The following is a 17,846-nucleotide window of genomic DNA, read 5'->3' as shown; positions in this document are numbered from 1 at the left end:
TAACGAAAAGAAACAACAACTAGCAAAAAAATATCGTACATTTTTATGCAGTTGAGTTGAATTCCGAGCTAGAACGAGATAAGATTATCTCAGTTACTATTCAGAATCATTATCGCAATCCATTTATATTAAGGCATACGGTAATTATAACAAAAAAATATCGTCTAAAAAACTTCAGAAAATTGTCTTAGAGTGGAATTCGCTTCCTGAAGGCGAAATAAAAAAAAGTGCATTTTAAGATCGACGCTACGATTTGAAAAAATATTCGAATATATCTTCATTCGATACTTTGGGCCGCTCTAGAAAGCGGAAGAAAATCCTTCGTCTCTGGATCACTTTTGTTAAGCTCCCATCAGTGACGACCGTGTTCTTAACATAGTGAAAAATTAACGCTGTGGTCTAGGGTCTATGACATTACGTACATTGCATTGTTTAGTTAGCGCTCAACTTCCGAGCTGATCAGAAGCATTCGTGTTTTACTATCGACTACGGAAGTCCTTCGCCGGCTATATTTTTCCAAAGTTCTTATTCGAGTTTCGTAGGCTATCGCGATGTCCGCGATAAAACGCCGCGAAAACACATTTCGTATTGACTATGCGAATGTGCCGGTAAAACCATCGTCGGAAGAGGTACACCGTTTCGTCGGTGTTACTTTAGGCATGACGCGAGACGAGATAAAGCGTATCCAATACAGTCGCAATCTCGGAGTCGCCTTTGTGAAAACCGCTTCTCTCGAGTTGGCACTTAAAATCGTCGAAGACAACGACAACACGCACGAGATAGTAGTGGACGGAAAATCGTACGCACTACGACTAATGATGGAGGATGGAGCAGTGGAGGTAAAGATCTTCAATCTCTCCGAAGATGTAACGAATCTCAAAATCGAAAAATTCCTCAATACATACGGGGAGGTTCTGTCAATTCGAGAGGAACTTTGGGACGAGAAACATTTCTTTCCTGGGCTACCGACCGGTGTCCGCATCGTACGGATGACAATAAAGAAAAACATAGCATCCTACGTTACGATTGACGGTGAAACGACACTGGTGTCGTATTACGGCCAGCAGCAAACTTGCCGACACTGTGGCGAATTTATCCACAATGGTGTTTCATGTGTGAAAAATAAAAAGCTGCTGGTTCAAAAACTGGCCACAAACAATTTCTCGTACGCAGATGTTACGAAAAACAACTCGAAGTCGCGTACAAAACCTTTAGCCGCGCGATTACAAGCTGCGAAGACCATGGTACCCTCAGCGGGAACCGAAAAATCATCACCAGAAACCATAGAAACATCTACAAGCAAAACAATGCCTCCTCCTGCTGATCTATCTCATCGTGGCGAGTCCGATGACTTCGCTTTAGCAGCAAGCATACAACAAGAAGAAAACGAATCATGGACCAAAGTTCAGAGAAGATCATTTCTACAAAGGAAAACAAACGGTAACGAGACGGACTCATCAAGTTGTAGCCGACGTTCTACACGCAGTAGCAAAAAAATGCGCTGTGACGAAAACGACGACCCGCAGGACAATGACCCCTGAAAATAGTAAACATGTTCACCAGTTATAACATTGCGACTATAAACGTGAACACAATCACGAACACTAACAAAATCAACGCGCTTCGAACATTTATCCGAACGATGGAGTTGGACATCGTGTTCATTCAAGAACTAGAAAACGAGCAGCTTATCCTTCCTGGTTACAACGTCATAGCAAATGTCGATCACTTGAGGAGAGGCACTGCTATCGCATTAAAAGATCACATCAAATTCTCGCACGTAGAGAGAAGTTTGGATGGTCGCCTGGTCGCTCTGCGTGTTCGAGATACTACGCTTTGTTGTGTTTACGCTCCATCCGGCACAGCTCTCCGCACTCAGAGGGAGCGATTTTTCAATAACACGATTGCCTATTACCTTCGACATCGTACGGAACATATGATTTTAGCTGGCGATTTCAATTGCGTACTGCGACAGTGTGATGCAACAGGCTACAACATGAGCCCTTCTCTCCAGGCCACAGTACAACAGCTGCAACTACATGATGTGTGGCTCAAACTTCGCATAAGAGACAGTGGTCATACCTTCGTCACGGCAAATTCTTCCTCTCGATAAGATCGAATTTACGTAAGCGGAGGACTATGCGAACAACTACGAAATATAAACACACACGTATGTTCATTTTCCGATCACATGGCTGTGACATCACGCATATGTCTACCAAATCTCGGTCAACCCCAAGGACGGGGATTTTGGTCGCTCCGTCCTCATCTTCTGACCGACGAAAACATAGGAGAACTTCAGATACGATGGCAATTCTGGACACGTCAAAAACGCAACTACCGTAGCTGGATGGAATGGTGGTTACACTATGGCAAGCCAAAAATAACCAGCTTCTTTCGATGGAAATCGAAACAAGTTTACGATGAATTTCATAACGCGCAACAAACACTGTATCAGCAGCTACGACGAGCATATGATAGCTACTATCAGAACCCGAGAATGTTAGCAACCATCAACCGCCTCAAGGGGGAAATGCTCGCTTTGCAACGTCGCTTCACACAAGCTTTTGTACGCATCCACGAGCAAATTGTAGCAGGAGAACCTCTTTCGGTGTTCCACCTCGGAGAGAGGAGAAGAAAGCGGACAACAATTACACGACTTGTTGGAGATCGGGGTGAGATAATCCATGATTCGGCAAATATACAAAACCACGTGCTTCAATATTTCTCCAATCTGTATTCGGAGGAAATTGAAGGAACGGAGCAACACAACTTCCAGTGCGCCCAAATCGTTCCCGAAAACGATGCGACGAATGAAGCTGTTATGAATGCGATCACAACAGCCGACATATGGACCGCAATTAAATTGAGTGCCTCCAAAAAATCACCTGGACCGGATGGTATTCCGAAAGAATTTTACCTCCGTGCTTTCGATGTTATCCACCGCGAAATGAACCTTGTTTTGAACGAAGCACTATCATCGAATTTTCCGTCAGAATTTGTGGACGGTGTTATCGTTCTGGTGAAGAAACGAGGAACTGGCGACACTGTTGGCTCGTATAGACCGATTTCGCTTTTGAATTTCGACTACAAACTCCTCTCCCGTATTTTGAAGACACGTCTGGAGAATGTAATGATAACACATCAAATTCTGAGCAAATCTCAAAAATGCTCGAACGCACACAACAACATATTTCAAGCCAATCTGGCTCTGAAGGATAGAATCGCACAGCTGACCACGAGCAAACAGGTCGGCAAGTTGGTGTCGTTCGATTTGGATCATGCCTTCGATCGAGTAAGACACTCATTTCTTTTTGATAACATGCGTTCTCTCGGTATTAACAGCACATTCGTGGAATTGCTCTGCCGAATTATGACTCTATCCTCTTCCCGCCTATTAATAAATGGACATCTGAGTACATCGTTTCCCATCCAGCGATCGGTGAGGCAAGGAGACCCCATGTCCATGCATTTGTTTGTTCTATATTTACACCCTTTGTTGACATCGCTCGAACGTGTATGCGGCACCGATTTGATTGTGGCATATGCGGACGATATTAGCGTTATCGTCACATCTCGTAGCAAAATAGAGGAAATGCGAAATATATTTCGTTGTTTTGGGAGAGTTTCGGGAGCGGTGCTCAACCTACATAAAACTACGTCCATTGATATCGGTTTCATCAATGGAAATCCGATTCAAGTAGATTGGTTAAAAACAGAAAACAACATCAAAATCCTGGGTGTGATTTTTGCTAAATCGGTACCATCGCGCATCATGTGCGGTTACACTCTATGCGCACCCTCACACTGCAACAGAAAGTGATTCTTCTCAACACCTTTATAACGGCGAAGATGTGGTATTTGTCATCAATTCTGCCACCTTACAATATACACATAGCAAAAATAACAGCTACTATGGGCATGCTCCTGTGGAGCAGACAGCCGGCTCGCGTTCCTATGCAGCAACTCGCGAGACCACGGGATCAAGGAGGATTAAATCTACAGCTACCGGTGCTGAAATCCAAAGCACTGTTGATCAATCGCCAACTTCAAGAGATCGATTCCACTCCCTATTATACTTCCTTCCTCAACCAAACATATACCCGCCCTCCTCCAGCTGACCTTCCTTGCCTGAAAACAATCCTGCAAACATTACCACGTTTGCCTCCCGGAATCAAACGAAATCCTTCCTCCGGTCAAATCCATCGGTTTTTCATCGATCAGACAGCGAAGCCGAGAGTAGAGCTGCGTCATCCTACAATTAATTGGAAGCGTGTGTGGCTCAACATTGGAAGCAGAGAATTGACTTCATCCCAGCGTAGTAGTTGGTACCTGCTGGTAAATCAAAAAATTGAGCATCGAGTGCTGTGGTGCACGATTGGTCGAGCGGACAACGAGCAATGCCTGCACTGCAACGCGGCGAGAGAAACAATTGTACACAAATTGAGTGAGTGTCAACGAGTGACGGCAGCTTGGCAAACTTTACAGAGAGTATTAGCGACAGTAGTAAACAGCCAAAGAATATTTTCAATCGATGATCTATTGTATCCCATTCTGAGCGGTATAGGCAGAGAACAAAAAACAAGAATCCTCAAACATTTTATCAATTATGTTACCTTCATTATGATTTGTGATAACGTAGTGGACATAGGGGAACTAGAGATCCATCTACAAGTTGAATTTTAATTTATTTTCGTGTAAATAGACTTAACAAATAACTGAAATACACTAAGTTTTTACAAAAAAAAAAAAAAAAAAAAAAAATTGAAAGTAAATATTTGAAGAACAAAGAGGAAATAGGTCATCCTCATTTCGAACTTTTCATCCTAATACTAAACGTTCTCTAGATATAACCAATGTGATATAATGTTTATATAATTTCAAAAAAACAGAAAGATGGATTTTGAGTTGAAAAAATAATATCAAATTCAATTTTCAGAAAGTGTTTCTAATGGTGTACGAAAATGTTATTTTTTCTTAGACTTCAGTCATGCTAACGAAAAGAAACAACAACTAGCAAAAAAATATCGTACATTTTTATGCAGTTGAGTTGAATTCCGAGCTAGAACGAGATAAGATTATCTCAGTTACTATTCAGAATCATTATCGCAATCCATTTATATTAAGGCATACGGTAATTATAACAAAAAAATATCGTCTAAAAAACTTCAGAAAATTGTCTTAGAGTGGAATTCGCTTCCTGAAGGCGAAATAAAAAAAAGTGCATTTTAAGATCGACGCTACGATTTGAAAAAATATTCGAATATATCTTCATTCGATACTTTGGGCCGCTCTAGAAAGCGGAAGAAAATCCTTCGTCTCTGGATCACTTTTGTTAAGCTCCCATCAGTGACGACCGTGTTCTTAACATAGTGAAAAATTAACGCTGTGGTCTAGGGTCTATGACATTACGTACATTGCATTGACATATACAATGTATTGTTTTTGACGAACTTTCATTCACTTCACTTCTCTCACGACTTACATTCCTTTCTTTCAGGGTTGCCACATTTAAATCTGTAAAATTTTCTGATAAAAACTGTATATCTATATTTTAGCAAAAAAAAACGGTAAAAATGAAAAGAAAGGTTTATTTTCATTTTGAATTATTTTTTTTTGTTTATGGGACGTTTAAGTTGTATCAATACAACAAAATAAATTATAAAAAGGTTTTCGTATAATCGTTATATTTGTATGATGTTTACACAAGGTTTTGACTTATAATTCAACATTTTTATAAATCCAGAAAACTTCATGATACTACGAAAAAAACAATGTTTATTAGTAAGATGGTAGATAAGAAAAAATGCACTGTAATAAATTTGATATTTAAAACGGATTTAAAAAAAAATATGTATATTCTGTATCTTTGCTGAAAATCTGAAATTCTGTATCTCAAATTTGGCGAAAAATCTGTAAAATACAGAATATTCTGTATATGTGGCAACTCTGCTTTCATTTCTTCTATTCGTTCCATTTCTTTCATTCTTTTCGTTCATTTCATTCATTCATTTCATTCATTCATTTCATTCATTCCATTCATTTCACTCATTTCATTCATTTTATTCATTTCATTCATTTCATTCATTTCATTCATTTCATTCATTTCATTCATTTCATTCATTTCATTCATTTCATTCATTTCATTCATTTCATTCATTTCATTCATTTCATTCATTTCATTCATTTCATTCATTTCATTCATTTCATTCATTTCATTCATTTCATTCATTTCATTCATTTCATTCATTTCATTCATTTCATTCATTTCATTCATTTCATTCATTTCATTCATTTCATTCATTTCATTCATTTCATTCATTTCATTCATTTCATTCATTTCATTCATTTCATTCATTTCATTCATTTCATTCATTTCATTCATTTCATTCATTTCATTCATTTCATTCATTTCATTCATTTCATTCATTTCATTCATTTCATTCATTTCATTCATTTCATTCATTTCATTCATTTCATTCATTTCATTCATTTCATTCATTTCATTCATTTCATTCATTTCATTCATTTCATTCATTTCATTCATTTCATTCATTTCATTCATTTCATTCATTTCATTCATTTCATTCATTTCATTCATTTCATTCATTTCATTCATTTCATTCATTTCATTCATTTCATTCATTTCATTCATTTCATTCATTTCATTCATTTCATTCATTTCATTCATTTCATTCATTTCATTCATTTCATTCATTTCATTCATTTCATTCATTTCATTCATTTCATTCATTTCATTCATTTCATTCATTTCATTCATTTCATTCATTTCATTCATTTCATTCATTTCATTCATTTCATTCATTTCATTCATTTCATTCATTTCATTCATTTCATTCATTTCATTCATTTCATTCATTTCATTCATTTCATTCATTTCAATCATTTCATTCATTTCATTCATTTCATTCATTTCATTCATTTCATTCATTTCATTCATTTCATTCATTTCATTCATTTCATTCATTTCATTCATTTCATTCATTTCATTCATTTCATTCATTTCATTCATTTCATTCATTTCATTCATTTCATTCATTTCATTCATTTCATTCATTTCATTCATTTCATTCATTTCATTCATTTCATTCATTTCATTCATTTCATTCATTTCATTCATTTCATTCATTTCATTCATTTCATTCATTTCATTCATTTCATTCATTTCATTCATTTCATTCATTTCATTCATTTCATTCATTTCATTCATTTCATTCATTTCATTCATTTCATTCATTTCATTCATTTCATTCATTTCATTCATTTCATTCATTTCATTCATTTCATTCATTTCATTCATTTCATTCATTTCATTCATTTCATTCATTTCATTCATTTCATTCATTTCATTCATTTCATTCATTTCATTCATTTCATTCATTTCATTCATTTCATTCATTTCATTCATTTCATTCATTTCATTCATTTCATTCATTTCATTCATTTCATTCATTTCATTCATTTCATTCATTTCATTCATTTCATTCATTTCATTCATTTCATTCATTTCATTCATTTCATTCATTTCATTCATTTCATTCATTTCATTCATTTCATTCATTTCATTCATTTCATTCATTTCATTCATTTCATTCATTTCATTCATTTCATTCATTTCATTCATTTCATTCATTTCATTCATTTCATTCATTTCATTCATTTCATTCATTTTTCATTTTTAGCTGTAACAGAGCCGAATTTTAATCGTGTACATGTCACATGGTTATCATATCTATAATTAGCACATTACACAGTTGCCATTCGCCAGTATTCCTTCTATACCATTACATATGGTACATTCACACAGTAGCCATTTAGGCGTAAGAGTTATTCTTTCTGTTCTTCCATTATCCAGTTGGACCACCGGACAGCGGAGACAGTTGATTGATCATTGTTGAGTTATTTATAGAACAGTAGCCCGATGTGTCTGCAGGGCAGAGCAGTTGTATGGATGAATCGATCTTATTTCGACCGTGGATCGATCTCCATCGCTGATGATTGTTGCATGGACGTAGCTATTCTGTAACAACACAAAGATGGTCAATGAGGGCCCTGAGTTTTGAACTCACGATCGATCGCTTACTAAGCGAACGCGTAACCAATGTGGCTACGCAGACCCCCTATTCATTTCATTCATTTCATTCATTTCATTCATTTCATTCATTTCATTCATTTCATTCATTTCATTCATTTCATTCATTTCATTCATTTCATTCATTTCATTCATTTCATTCATTTCATTCATTTCATTCATTTCATTCATTTCATTCATTTCATTCATTTCATTCATTTCATTCATTTCATTCATTTCATTCATTTCATTCATTTCATTCATTTCATTCATTTCATTCATTTCATTCATTTCATTCATTTCATTCATTTCATTCATTTCATTCATTTCATTCATTTCATTCATTTCATTCATTTCATTCATTTCATTCATTTCATTCATTTCATTCATTTCATTTTTTTCAATTCTGTTCATTCTTCATTTTTTTCATTCTTTTCATTACTTTCATTCTTTTCATTGCTTTCTTTTCTTTCATCCCACCATAACATTGATTCCTTTCATTCTTTTCATTCCTTTAATTTCTTTCATTCCTTCCATTTCTTTCATTCCCATCATTCTTTTCATTCTTTTCGTTCCTTTCATTCCACTCATTATATTCATTTCTTTTTTTCCTTCCATACCTTTCATTCCTATCATTCTATTCATTCTTTTCATTCCTTTCAGTCCTTACATGCCTTTCATTTCTTTCATATTTTCGGTAATTCCTTTTTCAGAACACTTCGTATATTTAGGAAATATATCGAACTTCATTCATAAATAAAAACATTACCCTTCTTGAGGTGGCTGTCCACGAAATTATTACACACACTCATAACATCACCAAAAATGATCACAAGTGCAGAATGGAAAAAAATATTGATCATTTAAAGGGGACCCCTGTCTGGAAGGTCGGAAAATAACGAACTTTCGTAGATTTTTCTCGGATGTTACGAATAAAGTGAAGTGGTTCGTGTATTTTGGTTATTGTTTAAGGTATATTTGAAGTTGTAGTTTCCATTTTTTGAGTGCACGAATAATGATTATGACGCTGTGGACAGCTGGATGCGTATATGCTGTTTGAAAATCGGTACCTTGCTGGTGATATCGATTCTAAAGCAACAGGGTGTCGTAGAACAAATTCCAATGAATATTTTGAAACTTTAGGACAATACCTAAAGCGTTACAGAGGGTTTTTTGGAAATCCGAAAAATTGCTAAAACAGCGACCATTTTAGTTAAAAATTAGATATTTTTCATGCAAAATCTCTAAATAACGATTTTTAAAAAATCGAAAAATGAGATATCAAAGAACCGCTATACAACGCCTTCGATAATTCATTTTTACATGCTGAAAAAAATTTCAGCCAAACCGGTCGAGTAGACCCTGAGATATCGATACCACCAGTTGAAAGAACATAGTTTCGAGAAAAACGCGTTTTAAAATTCGTACATCAATACTATATCCCTTGCGGTGACTTCATACTTTTGGCTGTAACTTTCCAGCGAAATCAAATATCGAAAAATCCTTTTAGGACAACATTTCTGAGGGCATTCTCAAAAATGCAAAAAAAAACAAAAAAAAATCATTTTTTTCGTTTTTCCAGACCGAGGTCCCCCCTTAACACGTTGAGGTCCATGACAGTCATCGGTGACTGACATCGATTTTTCTGTTCCGGTCGTGTCAGTCACCGGTGACTGACAGTATAAAATATGATAATAAAGGTAAAAAATGATTTTTTTTCCAGAAAACTTTAATGATTTTCACGCCAATAAACATTTAAATAAACATTTCCATCGAGTAAATTCTAATTTGACAATATTGCGCTTCGCATTTGCTGTAGACGATACAGGCGCGCGCGCCACCTGACGGGAAAGTCGCTATAAAACCGCGAGGCACTCAACGTATTAAACAATTTTGCATACGTGAAATCTCCAAAAAAAGGATAAGTCCACTTTTTGAAAAGTGCTAAAGTTTTTTTTCTCAATCTTTTATAAAAACTTATAGCTCAGAAACTTTAAGTTTGATCAAAGAACAACATTTAGGAAATTGTTGAAATTTTCATAAAAATAAAAAAGAATCATTAAGTCACGTCTAAAAAACGTATCCTTTTATAATTCTAAAAAAAAATATAGTCCAAAAATTTTAGCCCATACAATTATCAACAAGTCATCCATGTATCGGAAATATTTTTTTAACAACTTTTTCATGTTTTCCTTGGAAACATTCAAATCAATCTTAATTGTGTCGAATGTTAAGATAGCAATATAGTGTATTCGACAAAGGTGTAGATCTTTTTAAAATACGGACTTTTGTACCATTCTATTTTTATAGTTTCTGGCTCGAAAATCACAAAAAAGTGTAATGGAGTGATTGTAATTGGAGTGTAATTCAATATTTGTTGAAAGTTCACCTAAATACTGGTAATGCTTCAATGATGACAAAAGAAAGTAAATGGTACTTAAGTCGTTTGTCTGATCTCAGCCACCACAGCAAGGAATCATACTAAATACTTTATTCAACGATATTATAGTTTACATGATATCATATAATAATTTTTTCTAAAAAAAATTAATTTAAAGGTCTAGTGATTTGTTTACGAATGTATACGGAGTTTCTATGAATAATAGATAACGGTACTCGGCAAAACAAAATATTAATAGTGTGGAAAGATAAGAGAATCTCTTTCAAGGGCAATTAATTCCGACCGCAACAGGGTTAATATCAATTTTATTGTTCGCACGGGTTTTCAATTATCTTTTGCATTGTTGATTGCAGTGTTTTGTCATTTTTAGTGCTACAAAAATGTCGGGTTTTTGTGATTTGCAGTATTTGCGTATAAGCGCAATTTTCATTGTGAATAATTTTTTTCGTAATGAAATTTATTATGAGGTCAGTGTAATGGGAACGAAGCCCTAATTTATCGAGGATAAAGACTCGAGGCGGCCCCAAGTCGCCATATTCATTATCTATTAAGCTATATTCATTATCATCGTCAAAGTGTTCCAATTCGCATGCGACAGGACGCTCACAGCTACTAGAACGTGGTATTGAAAGAGGCATAGGGACACGCATTGCAGTCACGCTTACCACTACGTCACTGGTACACAGTGGAGACGTTCTGGGAAAATACGACAGTGGAGTGGAGACGTTCTGGGAAAAAAATAACTTTCACACTCTAAAGTAATATGTGTTTGCTTTGTAATCACTGTACATCGCAGTATTTGAATAAAAAAAATTTAATTTTTTATATTCACAATTTTGCTGTAGACAGAACTCAATTATCTCCTAAGTACAAAACGTTATTAAAATTTAAATAGAAATGTTCGATTAACCAGCGCAACACCCAACCTTTAAAATGTAAAATTGGTCGAAAAAAGAATTTTTGGCTGTTTTTCTTCAGAACGGCCCCAATGTGCAACGTTTATTACTCAAGCTGGCATATGGATATAGCACTCATCTCACCGTGATAAATGAATACATCGCTCCCGCGTGAATAAGGCGCTACATGAAATGCAGTAGATTCATTATTGAGTGACGATTTATCAATGAGCGTGGCGTTGTAAGGCCCAAAAAGGTAAATCAGAAATTCGCTCGATGTGGTAGTGATTGGAATAGAATTAAACGCTCGATGGAGATGATCATTAATAATCCAAAACCGGTAAAACATATTTTTCAACCTGGATTTGAAATAATCCAATATAACAGGAGGTAAACTTTTAACCCTCCTGCACTCGCTCGTAACATCGTAACTAATATACTCACAGACTATGCGTGTCTCTGTAATATTGCTATTGTGTTATTTTAGGCGTTATTGATATTTATTTTTAAAAAAACAATATAATTGAATGAAGAAACTAAAAAAAAAATTTTTTCTTCAACTTCGTTCAGTTTCAATAGCCATTTAATCGAGCCACCTCATTGATTTTGTCAGACCGTATGCGCGAGTATAGGAGGGTTAACTGTTTCTACAAACTTGGATTGTTTGAAGTCTTTCATGCGACGCTATGAGTAGCCACTATGAGCAATTGTATATAATGCAAAAAATCGTGGACAGTTTTCAGAAACAGCGCTGAAACTCCATTCCGTTCTTCGTATTTTGTATTCTTCTCTAGTCTCTGGACTGTTCAGTTTTTTCCGCAAATTCAAGGTGTATGTGTATGAGGGAGTACGAAAAAGACACTGAGATATTCCTGCAGCTGAAAACCGTAATCCAACGCAGACTCAACAAACTCGAGGTTCCCCTCAAAGATCTTGCCACAACTGGATCTATAAAACCACTGGACACTGATTGGAAACGACGAAACAGAAACAGAATTGACACAAGAGATGTGATGTCACAAGAAGAAAGCGACAGTTGGACACAAATCGACGCCATTCCAAAGAACCACGTTCGACAACGGACGACAACGGACGACAACAGGCAGACAGACAACGTGAAGGGGGTTCGATCACACAACGGAGATGAATGGGGGGGGAGAGTCACCAGAAAAGGTTAGTAAACTGAAAAAAGAACAACTTTTCAACCAATTTCCCAGCCGCATACTTACATAGTGAATTCGCTGCGTTCGTGATGGCCGCGGTGGGTGTCTGAGCGGCGGCAGCCTGTAGCGAGGGCTGCGTCATGGCCGCCAGCGTTACCAAATTCTGCATCGACAGCGGTGTCAGTAGTCCTGTGGCTGCCGTTGTATCAGGCTGGGCAGTAAGTCCTGCGAGAAGAAAAAAATAAATCATAAAACAAACGATACTTTGGGGTGCTGCGTACGTAACACGTAACTAAGATGAACGACCACAGGCTACACAGCCTATGGTGGTTCGGTGGTCTGAGGTTTTGCTATTATAGTAGTAATTGAGGACGATAACCACTGTCGCAGAAGAGCAGGCAACCGAAGGACACATGAACTGTGCCGTTCCGTTTTCTTGCCATTTCATCCATCTTCGTCAACCATAAGCTTCCTTGTCTCGAGAGAACGGGTCTTATGCACACACAGCCGTGGAAATGAAAAGTTGCTAGATGTTTTCCGAACTATCGAAGCAGATGAATATGGCCACCCGCACAAGGATCAAACACTTACGGACGGCAAGTTGGAGCACGGGCTTCGAGAATTTAAGGGGGCTGAAAAAGACGCTTATAATGGTGCGTGACATCGGCTTTGCTCCGCACCGCCCCCTTTTCGCAACGCAAACGAAGCGGTAAAAGCGAACGGTGAAAGTATTTACGACCCAGTCCGCAAACGATTGACCGATGTGTAATTTGTCACCACCAACAGTTGGCGGATGACATCCTGTGTGCCAACCTCTAGTTCGATCGTCCAACCCAACACAACACACCGCCGCATTACATAAAAAGCTGTTCGTGCGGTGGTTGCGTCCACCAAACTCTCTCGAGCAAGAAAAAAATCGACCCTGACGAACGGTTTGTGATGGTAGTAAATCATTCCCATTTCCCATTTTTCGGAGGGGGTGTTTCCATGTGGATTCCCGTCTAACTTGAGAGCCTAATAACAGGGCCAAGCGACACATCTTCTGAGGGTCTGCTGCCCGGTGGGAAAACTTTGTCCAAGAAGTAAGTTGCACAATTAATAGCGCTGTGAGTAATGGGCTTTTTGTTTCCAAAAAGGCTATTTGTTCCGGGGTTTGTGCTGCGGTGACGACCTAGGTTTCATTCTTGGCGGTGGCGCGGGGGGACGGATTACGTAACGGTTGGAGAGGGGGAGGACACGGATCAACGCGTTGATGCGTCATGAATGGGCAGAAACTTCTAAATCTTTTGTACAAATCTGAATAAATGAGACTGTCAGATTTGGCCGCCACTTCCTTTGTTTTGGTTTGCAACATTTCGCTACAAAATACTAATCCCCAGTTAACTTAAACTCAGGCATTTTTTCACATATTTCTCTCCCGAAATGAAACACTTATCAAAAGGGAGACCGCCGATAGCGAAAGGACATGCTTTAATAGACGAATCGTGTTCGAACGTTGAACCTGGAACGCTCAGTGAAGAAAAGGGGACCAGATCGACATCGGTTTGTGGCCTCCATTTCATTTCGTCTCTCTCCCCAACCTGAAACACCGTTGGTGGCAACTTTAATTGAATCACGAAAAGGTGATTACGAGTTTCAGATAAGGGTCGCTGCTACTACTAGTAGCTTGTAATGAATTTCGATAAGCTTTAAGAAAATCAATAAACAGCATGCTCGTTCCAACCGTTGCGTTGTTGGCAGACATCGGTACTCAATTGGATTGGAACAAGAATCTCTGCCGGTGAGGCCGTCATTCCCGGGGTTCCCTCCCCTCTCACACAGTTTTCGAGGGAACAAAAAGCGAGGACGAAAGCAAGAAGTCGAGAAAAAGTGCTTATCGCGAAGTAACATCGATCCGCTCGCCGAAAACCAAGATTAAAATTAATTAGTCTGAGTTAATTTCCATTGAAACCGTCCCCACGGAATTCACCTGGCACCGGATGTGGCGATGACGGCACCGACCGGTAGGATGGCGTGGATTGCTCCACTTCACATCTAGAAAGTTTTTCTGGGAAGGGGCGACCGCATTGCTGCATACACATGAGCAATTCCAAATGAAATCGAATAACAAAACATGAGTGTTTTTGTTTCGAATGAATGTTTGTATTCCGTTTGGGTTGGGGGAAATATGAGTTTTCCACAGCAATTGGGTATTTTTTTACTCAAGTGTAATTTTCGAAAAGGGCGTATCGATTTTAGTAAGATAAATCTTTGATAACTTATATCTCAAAAACTATGAGACGTACCAAAACAGTGTTTTGGAAAAAAAATATAGAGTAATAATGTTCACACGCGCAAAAAAATTTACACCAAAAAAAAATAGTACTATTTTGTTATTTACAAAAAAAAAACTTTAATTTGCAATATTTTTATATTTTTTTTTCATATAAAATAGAAGTCATGGAAAATTTTAATAATTAGTCCAAGATGGTAAAACTGTTTTTGACGAGCTTTGGGAAACATCGAATTTTTATGAATTTTCGAAACTTCAAATTTTTATATGTACTTTAATTTGCAATATTTTGATTTTTTTTTTCATATAAAATAGAAGTCATGAGTTTTAAAATTAGTCCAAGACGGTAAAACTATTTTTGACGAACTTTGGGGAACATCGAATTTTTATGAATTTTCGAAACTTCGGATTTTTGTATAACTTCTAGTCACAAATTATGAATCCTGATGCGATTTTAAATAAAAAAGCTTCTTTTGATATGTTTGTCGTGTTATACCTTTATGTTCATGAGTTTTATGAATTTGCTTATAATTTTCAACAACTTTTCCAAATACATCATTATGGTGAAAATATATGTTTAGGAGTTACGTAAAAAAAGCATTTGAAGACATGTGGGTTAATACAAAACGTAGCGATAATAAAAAAAAATCTATCCTAAAACAAAACATTTAAACTTTTAAACTTTTTTCCTAAATTCGGCACAAAAATACATGTAACCTCAAAGGTTCACCCGCATCACCTATTTTAAATCGCGATTCCAGTATTTCGGTATAAACCATATCCAAATAATCGACCCGTCGTTCGTTTTTCAAACAGAACACAGTTTATGTACGATATTGAATGACAGATTGCACTCCATCCGCTCCATTGAACTTTCGTCCACACATGCAACAATAACCTCAATTCGGCTAAAGCCATTCGCATTGCCGGCGAGCTAGAAACTAACTAATTGAAATTCTTCAAATCATTCATGCTCGAGTTGCAAGGTGACACTCACGCTATTGTCATCAATCATTATGAAACACCGGCTGGAGAACACGTGTGTATATTCAATGTACGTGATGTCGAAGACATTGCTGGAATCATGGTAGGCGACAGCACAGCGGCGCGAGGAATTGTGATTCGAAGAAGAAACAATAATCACAGACCGTTCATACGACGCTTTCCATTTTCTTCTTCAATGGTACTAACGTTCCTATCGGCGAACAGGAAGTTGTCATCGCTGCAGCTTATGGCACGTGATAGTTAGATAAACAACGAATTAGCGAGTAGGAATCGTAGCCATTAATGTAGCGATCAAAAAATAAACGTTTAATTCAGTTTTGTGCTCTCGAGCAAACCAATTGTCTCCTTACTTTTTTAAAAACATACCCAACGATCCTCTTACCATAACTTATGTACTTTCAATACATTAGTTATTTTTCATTTAACAACCAACATATTTACCAGAAATAATTTTTATTGCGGAACAAAGTTTGCCGGGTCAGCTAGTGTACTATGAAAAAGACAATAAATTAGAAATATGTTTTAAATATCTCGAGAATTGCTGCATTTAGAAGGAGATTGATAATGAGATTTTCTACTTTAAATCACATCAGGATTCATAATTTGTGGCTAAAAATGATTGTTGACATACAAAAATTCGAAGTTTCGAAAATTCATAAAATTTCGATGTTCCACAAAGTTTGTCAAAAATAATTTTACCAACTTGGACTAATTTTTTTATATTTTACACATGTGTACTTTTTCATATGAACAAATTTTGAAAAAATTTAAAAAATACATACATAAATTTCAAAAAATTAAAATAAAAAAAAAACAATAAATTAGAAATATATTTTTTTGAATATCTCGAGAATGGCTGCATTTAGAAGGAGATTGATAAGGAGCTTTTCTATTTTAAATCACATCAGGATTCCTTATTTGTGGCTGAAAATGATTGTTAACATATAAAAATTTGAAGTTTCGAAAATTCATAAAAAAATCGATATTCCAAAAAGTTTGTCAAAAATAGTTTTACCATCTTGGACTATTTTATTAAATTATCTGCATGACTTCTATTTTATACGAAAAATTAAAAAAATATGTTTTCGGTATTGCAAATTAAAGTTTTTTTGCAAATGAAAAAAAGAATACTGATTTTTTCATACTTTATAACTCTTTCTAAGACAATATTTTGGTACGACTCATAGCTTTAGAGATATGACTTATCAAAGATTTCTCCTAGTAAAACCGATACGCCCATTTCAAAAGTTAAAGTTGAATCAAAAAATCCTCAATTGCTGCGAAAAACTCATATTTCCTCCAACCCAAACGGAACACAAACTTTCATTCTAATCAAAAATACGCGTTTTAAAATTTGCATTTTTAAGACGATTTCATTTGGAATTGCTCACATCCTTTCCGAGTGCACCATTTTGGGTAATTATGGCCTGATTTGATTTCTATGTAATCGTCATTTTAAGCATTTTAATGGATTTTTCTTGTGCCATTTTAACTGAAACGGGGAAAATGCTGAAAATTTGGCAATCAAATTACGTCCGTACCTTGCAAAAACTGCTGCTGCTGGGCCACTGCCTGCAGCTGCTGCAGCAGCGTCAGGGAGGCTGGCGAAATGGCGTCCGCCGCTAGGAATGGCGTCTGCTGTTGCGGTGGGTTCGGATGGTGACCGGTGGCCGGTGCGGTCAGTGGCGTCACCGACTGCGTAATCGGCTGATTGATGCCGGTGATGTTCCACAGGTTCGACTGCATCTGCTGCATACGCTTGGCGTCCTTGTCCTTCTGCGTGTCGGCGAATTTCACCACCAGTGGTGCCGAGCAGCCTTCCATAGTTTTGCTTTGGTGCAGAGACTGTTGTGTGTTGCGGAAAATGAGAGGAAGAGAAAGAGGATAAGCTTTGATCTAGAGCATTTCTGACAGGTGTCCGGTCGTTATCTGATATCTGATAAGAGGATTTACTGCGCGCCTAGATTCAATTAAACTCTCCGCTACAATCATGCATCGAATGTTTACAGATGGTAAA

The 17,846-nt window shown here is 36.8% G+C and overlaps 1 protein-coding gene across 6 annotated transcripts in view; it reads right to left on the bottom strand.

Moving 5' to 3' along the window:
- Positions 1-17,846, bottom strand: part of LOC129776205 (CUGBP Elav-like family member 2) — an 852,400-nt gene that overhangs the window by 29,854 nt on the left and 804,700 nt on the right. For all 6 annotated transcript variants that reach the window (XM_055781709.1, XM_055781708.1, XM_055781712.1 and 3 more), the window contains 2 exons: positions 17,371-17,674; positions 12,619-12,777 (listed from right to left, as the gene is read on the bottom strand). In XM_055781709.1, coding sequence (XP_055637684.1) covers positions 12,619-12,777; positions 17,371-17,674 — 463 coding nt within the window. The remainder of the gene's footprint in view (positions 1-12,618; positions 12,778-17,370; positions 17,675-17,846) is intronic.

This window comes from Toxorhynchites rutilus, chromosome 3 (assembly GCF_029784135.1).
Source record: "Toxorhynchites rutilus septentrionalis strain SRP chromosome 3, ASM2978413v1, whole genome shotgun sequence".
NCBI classification, from domain to species: Eukaryota; Metazoa; Arthropoda; class Insecta; order Diptera; family Culicidae; genus Toxorhynchites; species Toxorhynchites rutilus.
This window is presented reverse-complemented; position numbering and strand designations above follow the sequence as displayed.